At 42.9% G+C, this 13,985-nt stretch overlaps 1 protein-coding gene across 4 annotated transcripts in view; it reads left to right on the top strand.

The window, feature by feature from the left end:
- Window positions 1-13,722, top strand: part of LOC111982821 (serine/threonine-protein kinase PAK 4) — a 32,835-nt gene extending 19,113 nt beyond the window's left edge. For 2 of the 4 annotated variants that reach the window (XM_024014429.2, XM_024014428.2), the window contains exons 2-10: window positions 3,345-3,566; window positions 4,024-4,244; window positions 4,367-4,814; window positions 4,957-5,400; window positions 5,729-5,862; window positions 6,503-6,629; window positions 9,441-9,566; window positions 9,660-9,794; window positions 9,925-13,722. In XM_024014429.2, the coding sequence (XP_023870197.1) occupies window positions 3,366-3,566; window positions 4,024-4,244; window positions 4,367-4,814; window positions 4,957-5,400; window positions 5,729-5,862; window positions 6,503-6,629; window positions 9,441-9,566; window positions 9,660-9,794; window positions 9,925-10,080 (1,992 nt within the window). In that variant the 5' untranslated portion in view covers window positions 3,345-3,365 and the 3' untranslated portion in view covers window positions 10,081-13,722. Of the gene's footprint in view, window positions 1-1,168; window positions 1,396-3,344; window positions 3,567-4,023; window positions 4,245-4,366; window positions 4,815-4,956; window positions 5,401-5,728; window positions 5,863-6,502; window positions 6,630-9,440; window positions 9,567-9,659; window positions 9,795-9,924 lie in introns of those variants that run through there. The other 2 variants (XR_011473851.1, XM_024014430.2) reach the window with 2 other exon arrangements.
- The last annotated feature ends 263 nt before the right edge of the window (window positions 13,723-13,985 follow it).

The raw sequence follows: 13,985 nt of genomic DNA, 5'->3' as shown, positions 1-13,985 counted from the left end.
AGAGCCCCGCTTCAAAGAGTTCAAATTGGGTGTTTTTGCTTTGCTACATTACAGACTTGACACACATGGCTGTGCCTAGAGTCTGGTGGAACACCCCTTGTGCTTGGACAGACGGTAGCTCTCTGGCCATGACCCATCTGGGTCTACACTGCCACAGAAGTGTCTTTCTTGCTGCTCACCGGTGCATAATAGTATGCTAATGTATTGTGAGGGACTCCATAACCGGGAGAGCGTGTTTTGAACTTTACGTTTTTTGTTCACTTTGTGGGCGGTTGCAGCTCTACTCTACATACACAGAGGGAAATTATTCATGAATGGTAGTGATATATAAGCTAGGCTTTATGACTGCTTTACTGACAGACAGGGAGAAGAAAATGGAGATAATACATTTGAAAATATTCCCATCCTTTGTTTTTCTCTGGGCCTCTTATCTCCTGTCCTGTATCTGTCTAGTCTGAGTGCATGGACACCTGTCTCTTGCTCCCCCTGCTACCTTCTCCGTAGGGGGAAGTGTAGAACACGGAAGAGTGATTTTGTCTGTCCTAGGGCCTTCTGGGGGAGGTGCTACTACACATGCTGCTGTGACTCTCAGCTGTGCCTCACCTGTTCAAACCTGTCTCACCATTGCACTGCCTGCAGACTGCTGCCTGAGCTCCACCATGTGGTCTGTGCTGCTCTCCACTTTCATTCAGTCACTTATCCTGGGGGAAGGCACCGTTTTATTGATGTTTTCGTCAACTCTAATGTAGTTTCTGATGGTATTTGGCCTTCTGGCATTGAATAATCCTTTTTCCTTGGCTGTGTTAAAATATTTCCCCCATCGTTGCTTGGCTCCACTAAGACAGAGTTTCAGAGGAGCAACCGAATACTTCAGCAAACCACTTTACAGGCCTGTCAGCAAGATTCAGTCGTGTGGGGCTCTGTGGTTGCTGCTCAGTATGTTTCCCATTCAATCTGTTTTTGTAAACCGATAACTCATCTAGCAGTTTTTGTAAACAACTAAATGATCTAGCAGTACTGTCAGTAGCCACTGCCTTATTTGATATAGTCATCATGCTGACTTGTGCGTTCAACTCTGACCAGCAGTAGTGGCTTTTAAATAGTTAATGGAAGGCCCATGTTGACCTCATCTGTGGCCCTTTTTGTACAGGTTAGTGCAGATGGGTGGATGATTCCATTGCACTTCAAACATTCGCTGAGTCAGTTCTGCTTTATGGGCCAGTCAGGCGGTATTCCTCAGCCCCTCGCCAAGCACCCCTTCCCTGCAGCTTGGGTGGATCTAGGACCGTGGTCAGGAACAGGCAGTATATCGCAGGCAGGCAGCCCAGCATTTGGATTCAGGGAGAGCCTCCTCTCTGATATCTAAAGCAAGAGAAGGAATCCGGAATGTAAAAGGTGTGTATGTGTGTGTGCGTGTGTGTTTGAGTATAGAGAAATACGCTAGGGGGAAAATGTGCTAGGAAAGGGGAAGTCATTTTTCTCTACAGCTGGGGTCCTTGGGCTCACCTCAGAGTAATACTTACCTGACTAATACATTTCTTGTCTGAAGAAAATTGCTGCAACTTGTAAAAGCTATTTGTCTTTATGGGAGGTCTCCCTACAAGTTATATTGTCATTTTCTAATGTCAACTTGTGTAGGTTACGTACACGGTTGTGTACTCTGTTTATCTCTCTGTGCATTTGCCAAAGGACATTCACTCAGTGTGATTGTGTCAGTCTACATTAAATGGTTTTCAGAGATGCTCTCTAGTAGAGGTCGACCGATTTTATGATTTTTCAACACCGATACCAATTATTGGAGGACAAAAAAAGCCGATACCGATAAATCGGCCGATTTTAATTTATTAAAAAAATTGTAAAATGTTTTTTTTTTTAACACTTTTTTATTTATTTATTCAAAAACACTTTTTACATACATATATAATAAGGACAATTACAACAATACTGAATGAACAATGAACACTTTTATTTTAACTTAACATAATACATCAATAAAATCAATTTAGTCTCAAATAAATAATGAAACATGTTAAATTTGGTTTAAATAATGCAAAAACAAAGTGTTGGAGAAGAAATTGTGCCATGTAAAAAAAAGATAACGTTTAAGTTCCTTGCTCAGAACATATGAAAGCTCGTGGTTCCTTTTAACACGAGTCTTCAATATTCCCAGGTAAGAAGTTTTAGTTTGTAGTTATTATAGGAATTATAGGACTATTTCTCTCTATACCATTTGTATTTCATATACCTTTGACTATTGGATGTTCTAATAGGTACTTTAGTATTGCCAGCCTAATCACTGGAGTTGATAGACTTGAAGTCATAAACAGCGCAATGCTTGAAGCTTTGCGAAGAGCTTCTGGCAAACGCAGGAAAGTGCTGTTTGAATGAATGCTTACGAGCCTGCTGCTGCCTACCATCGCTCAGTCAGACTGCTCTATCAAATCATAGACTTAATTATAATATAATAACACACAGAAATACGAGCCGTAGGTCATTAATATGGTCAAATCCGGAAACTATCATTTCGAAAACAAAACATTTATTATTTCAGTGAAATAMGGAACCGTTCCGTATTTTATCTAACGGGTGGCAGTCTAAATATTTGCACAACCTTCAATGTTATGTCATTTTCTGTCAAATTCAGGCGGCCCAAACTGTTGCATATACCCTGACTCTGCGTGCAATGAACGCAAGAGAAGTGACACAATTTCCCTAGTTAATATTGCCTGCTAACATGAATTTCTTTTTACTAAATATGCAGGTTTAAAATATAGGTTTAGAAATATACTTCTGTGTATTGATTTTAAGAAAGGCATTGATGTTTATGGTTAGGTACATTTGTGCAACGATTGTGCTTATTTTGCAAATGCGCTTTTGTTAAGTCATCCCCCGTTTGGAGAAGTTGGCTGTCTTTGTTAGGAAGAAATTGTCTTCACACAGTTCGCAACGAGCCAGGCGGCCCAAACTGCTGCATATACCCTGACTCTGTTGCACAGAGCGCAAAAGAAGTGACACAATTTCCCTAATTTAAAATCAATTCATGTTAGCAGGCAATATTAACTAAATATGCAGGTTTAAAAATATATACTTGTGTATTGATTTTAAGAAAGGTGTTGTTTATGGTTAGGTACACATTGGTGCAACGACAGTGCTTTTTTTGCCGAATGCGCTTGTTAAATCACCCGTTTGGCGAAGTAGGCTGTGATTCAATGATAAATTAACAGGCACCGCATCGATTTATTTAGTTTTTTGTTGCAAACTGTTTTTCCTTGCAAAATGTTTTGCTACGGTTTACTACGGTGTGCACTAATGAATACACCCCTGTTCTCCTCTCTGTGTTCCAGGTCTGATGCCCGGCTGCCGCCATGTTCACCAAGAAGAAGAAGCCCCGCGTCCAGATTTCGGCACCTTCCAACTTCGAGCACCGCGTGCACACAGACTTTGACGAGCAGGAACAGAAGTTTGTGGGGCTGCCGCGGCAATGGCAGTCACTGATCGAGGACACGGCCAAGAGGCCCAAGCCCTTCATCGACGTCACCGTCATCACCACGGTGGAGCCCCGCAAGGTCAGGGTTCGTCACAAAGGGACGTGGGAGGAAATGCGTGTGTCATAAACAGGAAGTGATGTTTTCACTGTAGGGTCATTCTCTGTTGACAAATTTTGATACGTTTTTATTTGTATTATTCTCTTCACCTCATTAGGGATAGAGTACACAGACGTTTCGCCTTTACAGCCTTCTTCAGTGTGTAGGTCATGGGGAAAGGGCACCGAACTATTACTGTCTCGGATTACTGTACGTCAGATTCGGATCACAGTTTGAATGCACAGAACCTAAACAGTAAACATGATTGTCKTCTTTCCGAAACAATCAACACAGCAAATGCAAAAGACATCACTGAAAATAGAATCTGCCTGTCATCATATCTCTTTTTAGAATGAAGCTGTGACAGTCCAGGAAGTCTCTCTTGTCCTGACTGGTATGATCTCAACCCCTCCTTACTTGGTGTCTCTCCCTCCTGTAGACCATAGTGCGGGGTAGTAAGATCGCTGTGGACGGCTCGCTGACATGGCTGCTGGATGAGTTTGACACCATGTCGGTGACCCGCTCCAACTCCCTGAGGCGGGACAGCCCCCCTATCCAGCCCCGCAGAGACTCTGGATCCTCGGGGGGAGGAGGCCATGAGAACGGGGACCTGGCCCACCGGACACACCACCACCCAGATCACTATGGAGACAGAGATAGGTACAGTGTCGGTAGAAGGGGGGCCAGGAGGTTTTCAGATCTGTTGTAAAATGGCTCTTGTCGGAAATGTTTCCACCACTCCAGAGAGATGTAACCTATTTACCGTGTCTCTGATGCACTAGGGAGCGGCCCAGGACGGACCAGTTAGCTGGTGGAGACCCCCGGCAGACCCAACGGGTACCCCGCTCTCAGGGAGAGGACGGCCGGCCACAGCAGCAGCCCCGGGGCCAGGAGCCAGGCAGCAGGCACCGAGAGAGGGAGCGGCCCTGCCCACCCCCTCCCCCGCCAAAGCCCAGAGACATGGACCCACGGGACCACCACGACCAGGTAGTCCGCAGGGACGGGCCCAGCGACAAGGGGCCCAGCGACAAGAGGCCCAAGTCCAGCTACACAGGCAGGGACAGCAGCCCCCAATCGCCCCGGGATAAGAGGCCTCTCTCGGGGCCCAACATCCGTATGCCTAACCTCCCTGTAACAGAGGGGGTGATAAAGACAGCACAGCAGAGCAGCAGGCCGTTCAACACCTACCCTCGTGCTGACAGTGAAGGAGGAAGAAGCCCCACCAGCCAGGTACTGACAGGCTGCTAGGAGAACACCAGAACGTTGGGTGATATGGAGAGAATGGAAACCATTGTAGCTAATGTTTTATCGACAGACCTCTCAGACATAAAGGTGTTGTTCATACAGTGTCATCATTTTCTCTCCGTTCTAGGAGCTGAAGCCAACCCGACCACACGAAACACCGCGCCACAACGGTCCCTCTAGTGGCCGCAGCGGGGGCAAAGCCCCACAGCAGGGCCAGCTACGAGGGGACCCCCACCACACCTCCCACCCTGTCCTGGGCCCTGAGCCCCCCCACGGCTACCAGCAGYTGAAGGCTCCCGTTCCCCGCCCCCCGGCCCCTGCCCTACCACCACAGCAGGCCCTCTCAACCCAGAGGGAGCCCCAGCGGGTGTCCCATGAGCAGTTCCGCGCCGCGCTGCAGATGGTGGTGGACCCGGGTGACCCGCGCACCTACCTGGACCACTACATCAAGATCGGAGAGGGCTCCACCGGCATTGTGTGCATTGCCACCGTCAAGAGCACCGGCAAACTGGTGGCTGTCAAGAAGATGGACCTGCGCAAGCAGCAGCGCCGGGAGCTGCTATTCAATGAGGTGGGGACAGTGGTCACTGTAATGGACTTGGATGGGGGTCTTGTTTTTGACCCTGTCATTGACTTAAACAGATTGAGATGATACAGGTTTTAAGATTGTGGATATTTAGGGAATACAGGCCATGAATTTATAAGCTATTAGTTGTGTGATCCATAACCTTTTATAGTGGAGTTGGCTATTACAGAGCTGATTTGCTGACATTTGTAAAAATGTGTCCTTCGTGGAGGGTGAGGTTGATGCATATCTTTGCAGGGGTGTAATGAGTGATGTCATATGCTGTGTAATTTCCCACGGTCTCCTTAGTAACTCTGGTTGCTGTGATCTCCAGGTGGTGATAATGCGGGACTATCACCATGACAACGTGGTGGAGATGTACAACAGCTACCTGGTGGGAGATGAACTCTGGGTCGTCATGGAATTCCTGGAGGGAGGGGCTTTGACTGACATCGTCACACACACCAGGTGCATGTCTGTTGATCGGTCTATTGATCGGTGGTTAGTGCTATCCGGAATCCTTGGGATGTCCCTACCATAAACTCTAACCTTTTTAAATTTCGACTTCAATGGGGTGATGTCAGAGTTGGACGTACCAAGGATACCGGATAGCAATGACCGTTGATCTGCTTCTCTGACAACTGACCAGCAGGACAAAAGACTATGGTAGGGCTGTCCAACCCTTTTTCTGGAGATATACCATCCTGTAGGTTTTCAGGCCAACCCTACCACCTGATTCAGCTAGTAAAGGTCTTGGTGAGTGGTTAATAAGTAGAATCAAGTGTGTTCAATAGATTTGGWGTGAGCCTACTGGACGGTAGATCTCCAGGAAGAGGCATGGGCAGCCCTGGGCTATGGTGATTTAGATTTAAGATTGTCTGTGTTTCATACTAGTCATATAATATTCAACTGCTCAAATCGTAGCTRTTTTTACAATACAAGCAATGGTAACCACTCAAAATGTTTTTTGTTTAGTTATTTGTTTCACCASAAGGTGGTAGTGTCGCATAGTTACACCATCACATCACTGCAATGCGACCTGTACTGTGTGTGTGATGTTATTTCTCTGTCAACTCGGAGTGCTAATGACCTGTGTGTGTGTGTCCAGGATGAATGAGGAGCAGATAGCCACAGTGTGCCTGTCTGTGCTGAAGGCTCTGTCAGTTCTGCACACCCAGGGCGTCATCCACAGGGACATCAAGAGTGACTCCATCCTTCTCACCCACGATGGCAGAGTAAGTACTCCGAACTCCAGGGGTTGAAGTTCTCCATCACTGCGACAGATTTCTGTCACATTGGGGAGTTTGGAAATGACACAGCCTAATACAGACAGAAGCATGTCTCTCCTACAAAATATATTCCCAAATAAATGTATTCCCAAATATTTTATTTTCCTCTGTTACGCTATGTGCACTGAACTGACATGTACTGTATGATTGTTGATGACACTCCGATGTTCAGATGAATGTAATAGTCTTTAATGTGAACCACAGCAGCGCTCAGCTCAGACAGCGCTGTCAAGCCTTCTGTAGCTGTTGGCAGTCATTCAACGCCTCTACTTTATCATTCAGGATGGAGCTTTCCAGTGACACTATTTTTGCCATGTAATGTGATTAAAACAAAATCAGACAACCTGATTATTAGAATAGTTTACCTAGTTGGSTTGTTGCGTGTTCTATGTGAGATAAATATTCCTCTCGAGGCACATTCAAGTTGCTAGAGCCATAGGAGGGGAAACGTATTCTGACAAGCAGTCAATGCACAACTATTCTTCATGCAATCACGGGAAAACACTTGAAAGCTGGGGGATCGCAGTTTTACGTTGCTACCACATTTATTTCTCTACTCTTTCAATTGCACGTGGCATCGTTTTACAAATGCAGTTGTACAATTGGAGTTTCAAGCATGGTTTAGGGGCAGCTGCACAACAGAGCACTTTAAAGGAGCGTTTATCGTCTTAAAAGGGCAATGACATACTTTGTAATAAAAACAAAAAAATGACATTTTTTCGAGTGAATAATTTACATATTTATATTAAAATTATAATTATTAATAATGACAGTCAGGATGTTGTGTCCAGTGGGGTAAATGGAGGTGGACAACCACCATGCTTCAGCCTATGTACATTTTATAGCCTCTATGCTCATCATTTGGGCTACAGGTGATCATGCTTATTAGTAATGGCACATCTGATAATATAGACCATGCATTGGTTATATGCACATGCTCCAATATGTTAAAATAATTTATACCAATATGTTATTGGGCCCATTTCTGGAGGTAGAAATGCAATTTTAGATGGCATCATGTTATTTCCATTCATTTTGGAATAGAATGTCCTTCCAAAAATTTGCCGGAGCTGACCTTCTCAGTCCTTGATGGAATTGGTCAAACATGATTGTCATGACTTTCTTACTTGAAAGGGAGGTGAACTTGACCCCAGACAATTGATCTGAGATCGACTTCAAGTGTCAGTCATTGGGATTATTTTGTTGCTTTAACCCCTGCCTAACTCTGACCCCAGCTCTGCATCACTACCTCCATCAGACAATTATAAGACTAGAGTATGTACACCAAACTCTGACCCCAGCTCTGGCATCACTACTCCAATCAGACAATTATAAGACCTAGAGTATGTACACCAAACTCTGACCCCAACTCTGCATCACTACCTCCATCAGACAATTATAAGACTAGAGTATGTACACCAAACTCTGACCCCAACTCTACATCACTACTTCCTTCATAGACACAAATATTATAATTTTCCATGGCAAAAAAAGAAAACACGAAACAGACTGAACTCTATGGACCTTGAAAAACCTGTATGATATAAAATATTGTGTGATATAGGTCTAGCTTTGGGAAATAACTGAATCTGAGTGAATAATAAGGCTGTGTGTGAAATGAAGTCTGATTCATGTTTTGTTTATTTGACATGATATACTTCAGAGTATTGTGGCAACCCTCCCCATACCACCCAGTCATAACAGGCTTTCATTTTCATATTGAAATGAAWGTCTGCTTTAAAACCATCTGTCTAAATGAAGATATGGGAAAGAGGAACTTGTTTCAGTCATGTTTGTTCCCAAAGTATTGTAATGCAGTACCAGTCAAAAGTTTRGACACACCTACTCATTCAAGGATTTTTCTTTATTTTTACTAATCTGTCATCAAGGCAAAGTGTGGCTACTTTGAAGAATCTCAAATATAGAATTTGATTTGATTAACACTTTTTTGGTTACTACATGGTTCCATATGTGTTATTTCATAGTTTTGATGTCTTCTATTCTACAATGTAGAAAAATAGTCAAAATGAAGAAAAAGTAGGTGTCTAAACTTTTGACTGGTCCTGTATATGAGAGGTAATGGAGGGCTTGAAGCTCAAGCTGTTCATTTACTTCTTCATTTACCCGACAACAGTTTGCAGATGATACAACAGTTTGATTGAGCCCAGGTGTCAACCTCAAGCCCCACTTGTCACTTGTAGCTGTCATGGTTAGCATGCTAAGGGCTGCRCTTAGCTCTTATTGTGGTTGACCCAAGGGGAAGTGTAGTCAGTCACCCTCAGCTGTTTCTCGGCAGACGAGTGTGGGTGCGTGCGTGTGTTCACTGGCGTGTTTCATTTCCCCTTACCAATTCAAAGCATGCTTTAGTCAGTGAGCCCTGTTCTTCAGAGGTCACAATTGGCAGACAGGATATTTATCCACCCAGGCATTGCAAAGGTTTTCTCAGAAAACTGTGGGAGTTGTTCTGCTGTGATGTGTAGTACTGTAAAGCCGCACATTGCTAGATAGAGGATTGTTCTTTGTACACAAAGGGTTGAGCCTGTCAATCAATAACACACAATGTCCATGTCAGCCTTAAAAAGTCTGTCATTTGCAAAGATACATTCTAAAAATACTGCTATGTTTTTAGGTAGATTTTAAAAGCATTTGATCAACAGTTACWCAGGTTGTCTTAATCTCAGCGGTGACATTATTTAGAAAATGTCCTGTGTGAATTGTAGTGTGGCTCTGACCCTCTCCTCTGTCCCCACCCCCCAGGTGAAGCTGTCAGACTTTGGCTTCTGCGCCCAGGTGTCTAAAGAGGTCCAGCGGCGCAAGTCCCTGGTAGGCACACCCTACTGGATGGCCCCAGAGCTCATCTCACGACTACCCTATGGGCCTGAGGTAAGGTCCCGTCAGTTGTGTCTGTGTGTGTGCACATTATAATTCTAAACTATCGTTGATCACTGTGTGTATATACAATATTCTACCCCGTAGGTGGACATCTGGTCCTTGGGGGTGATGGTGATTGAGATGGTGGACGGAGAACCCCCCTATTTCAATGAGCCCCCCCTCAAAGCTATGAAGATGATCCGTGACAACCTACCACCCAAACTCAAGAACTTACACAAGGTACTAGGCACACCAGAAAGAGCCCATCTCTCACAAAAGGCCCCAACATGGTTAACAATGTCCCTGTTATTCAACATTTTGAAGTCGATACTCATCCTTTGATGTTGTTTTTCCTTCTCTCTGTTCCCAGGTTTCTCCTCTCCTCAAGGGCTTCCTGGACAAATTGCTGGTGCGAGACCCTACCCAGAGGGCCTCAGCCAATGAGCTGCTCAAGCACCCCTTCCTGAGCAAGGCTGGCCCGCCCTCCTGCATCGTGCCTCTCATGAGGCAGAACCGCATGAGATGAGTGAGCAGAGGCCTCTTCCCCACTAAGTGGTAGTAGTCACATGGACCCTGAACCCCAAGCTCACACCTCGGACTCTCACTGATCTGGAGCGGGGGGGGGGGGGCAGCGGAGAAGCACTGCCCAGTTCGTATTAGCATTTTTGTTGGTCAAGCATTGTTTTAACGCACCTTTTGAAATGAAAAGGAACTCTGTCTGTCCCTTTTTTCCTGTGGAGGAAAAACATTTGGACACTACAAGGATTTATAGCTTGAGTGGTTTGGTGCAGAATGAGGCTTGGAAAGTGTTGTGGGATCATTAGACCCTAAGCTACCTGCTGGGGAGACTCACAAAAAGCACTGTTAGCATCCTAGCTGAATGGTCTGAAAAGCATTCTTCCACACATTACAGGACTTCCTCACTACATGGCCCAGTCTCAACTCTATTGCAATAGCCAGGACATCATAAACTACTACTGAAGGAGGACCATGCTTTTCTCTTACCACACGATGAGTCTGAAAAACACTTGGTCCCTGTTACAAACACTAAGAAAAGGTAAACACTGGAGTTGTGTTTTTTAGATATGTTTTCTTTATATTTCTTGTGTAAGTATGATGAACATATCTGCTTTGTTTTCTCTGTTTTGTGATTTTTGTTTAGGTTACAGTGAGATGATTTAAAGCACTACTCCGATAGAAGCTGCACTCCTGGTTGATTCCAATATATCGTCTAGTTCTTTAAATCATTTTTTATTACAAGATGAATCGTTTCGTTTTTTTAAATTTACCTGTGTTTACTAGAATATCATGGTGAAGTGAACATCAAGGCAGGTTTAGCTGTTATTTTTACTTTAGGGATTTAGCCGTGTARATTGTGCTCTCTGTAACCCTTCGATCCGCTGCTGTAGACCTCAACTGTTAGTCTATAGTAGTGACTACTAGGTCAATGTAAGGACAACCCTTATGAAGCACCCCTTCCACCATACACGTGTGTGTGTGTGTGTGTATATACAGGAATTCTCCAGATCGGTTAAATATATTTTTATTTTTTTCCTAAAGATGCATTTCTTTATTGCTTGACCTGGCTGACCTGGACAATGGGTCTGGACTATATGAATGTAGTGCTGAGCCACAAACAAGCTCTGCATTTAAAGATGGAATCTGCAGTAGGGTGAAACGGCGCCACTGACCGCCCCCACCACTGTTGTCATTTGTTTTTGTTGCCGAGCTAAGGAGCGTCGCGCAGCATTAAAAAATATATATACAAAAAAATAGCAGTACATATTGTGCTCTTCTATCGTGCGTGAAAAGATGTCCGAGTGGGAAAAAACAGTTTGCAGTTACTTTGTTGAAGGTAATATCGCAAACGGACGTGGCTGTTTCACCATTAAGGATTCCAGATTTAATGGCTTATTACATAAAGAAACGGACACACAAGGTGAAAATCCATGTTTAGCTTAATGAAGTGTGCAACAGATGCTAGAACTGAACTATTGTGTCCGCAATGTAGCAACGGCAGAAAACACAGATGCAAACACAAGTAGTAAACACTCACCGCAATTACCCACACACACACACACACACACTTCATGCAGGGCCCAACAAAAGTCTGTGATGCGAGTGGAATCACGAATTCAGACCTTAAAACGGAATTCAACAATATTCAAAAATAGGAAATCAACTAAATGTATTAGAAAATGTATTTTGCCAAGATTATCATAAGACATAAAATTGCATTAGTGATTTGTATTTTCCTTAAACTCCCTGAAGCAAAGGCATGGGAATTCCCCTGTCTGTGTGCAAGGTTGTCTGCCACTTTGTGTTGCTAATGATAAYCGTCTTCTGGTAGGTGGAGATACTTTAAAAAAAAATTGGGGACAAACTGCATTCACATGTTTGCCACAGAAACACAGATAACCAAACAAGTCTCTTGGCTGGTGCACGCTTGAATTAAAGGGTATCTACACCCAAAAATAGAAATGTCTTAGATTTTCCCCAGACCTCAAAAGTGCTCACCTGGTGTGTTTTAAGCATTGTTGTGAACTTAGAACATTAAATGTTGTTTTTCTATTTAAAAAGTGTGATCCTGGAAAAACAAAACAGATATTATAGGGCCCTATTCATTGTTACTCCCCATTTATTTTTTTCTCTGAGCTTCCCCCTCCAATTCTAGAGTAGCAAGACCAAGTCGCACATGTACCATAGAGAGCATCCAAAGACCACGAGGCCTTAGTGCACAGCAAAGAGTAGCCAATGTGTCTGTTCTGAGTTTGTGGGGAAATCAGAACAACTGTCCATAAGTAGACACTAACACTACATTGTGAAGTATTGTATTTAGATACAGAATTGAAGTGTCATAGCAGAGGTTAGTGTACTGTTTTAACATTCTGTCTCAAATGTACTTGCTTGTAGCAAATTGGAGTATTTAATATAGATTTAACTAATTGTTTTACATTCATATTTCATTAATCTCTCACTTAATCCATTTCAGTACTTTTTACTGCTGCTCAAAAGGTAGTCTGGTTGAATTTAAATGTGAGACAATATTCCATATTTCCAAAAGACAAGTGGAAGTCTGTTAAAAGTGACACGATGGTTGGCATGCCTGAATAATATGTGATCTGTCTGTTCCCTGTGTAAAAAAGAATGTTCTTCCAGTTTAGTTTAGCAAAACTGAGTGAAAAGATGGGCTGAAAGAATGACAATCAAAGTTAGTAGGAGTAAATAACTGTCTGCTTTTACATTTACATTACATTTAAGTCATTTAGCAGACGCTCTTATCCAGAGCGACTTCTTTTGCAACAATATTCTAAACTGATCACTTTTCATTGCTCACAAAGTTTTGTAACTATAATTGTGTAGCATTTTGACAACAAACTAATTTTCTAAAGAAATCCTATTTTGATACTCATTAAATCCATATTTATGTATGTATATTTCTAACTTAACTAATAAGTACCATGAAGTGATGGCACACACTTGGTATTTTGTGTTTTTGATTAAATACTGTATAACGATGAATGCAAAAAATCTATAGACTTATCATTCCTCAAACTACAGGATTGAAGCATCCCATTAACCCCCACATGTTACATAGGAGTTCAATCGCCATTGGTTTCACTCACTTCTACCACAGTTTTCAGTGGCTGGTATGAAACCAATCACGTATATTTCTCAGTTGGTATTTGACATTCCTGTAGCTTCTACTTAAATGAATGGCTGTCAAGGTTAGAATGGCTTAACATGGTTTTATCGTTTTTTGTGTGTTAATGCCTTAACGTTCAGAAGAGTAACATGATTTAATATGATTCCCTTTCTTTACAATTACTGTTAATTGCAAATATACATTATGATATTACTCATCTCCAGGAGTCTAGTGCCTCAGCGTAAACTTATCGTTGTTCTCGCTGGTTTGTGTTTGTTGAGGATGCTCAAATTCCAATTAGGAGCTGTGACGACTACTGACTGGCCTACTTGGTAATATATTTATGTGTGAATTTCTCCAACTTGTCTGTATGATCACTTTTCACACTTGTACGCTAAATCATTTATGCATCAGTATTGTCTAGTTTGTCATAGTTGACCATTTTTCTGAAGAGTCCAAACCCCCCTGGATTTTTGAATTTCCACTGGTTATTAAAAAAATAAACATTGCAGATTTTCGATATTTTTTGCAAATAGTTTTTCTAAAATGTAAGTTTTTTTTTTTGTCATGCCTTGTCATTGTGTATTGTGTGACCGTTGATGTCAACCATTTCAAAAGTTGTTACAGCAATAGCCTTTGTCTCCTCAGATGGTACTAATTTGCTCATTGCTAAAACACTAAAGAGCCAGTGTCAGCCAGAGTCTGCTATATCCAAAATCATCCTGCAATACTGTAATAGTAAATAGAGGCTTCATCAGTGACTGCAAAAAGGAAAATAAGGAAGG

This window comes from Salvelinus sp. IW2-2015, linkage group LG22, assembly GCF_002910315.2.
Source record: "Salvelinus sp. IW2-2015 linkage group LG22, ASM291031v2, whole genome shotgun sequence".
Taxonomy (NCBI): domain Eukaryota; kingdom Metazoa; phylum Chordata; class Actinopteri; order Salmoniformes; family Salmonidae; genus Salvelinus; species Salvelinus sp. IW2-2015.
Note: the sequence above shows the minus strand (reverse complement) of the source record. Positions and strands in the feature narration are given on the sequence as shown.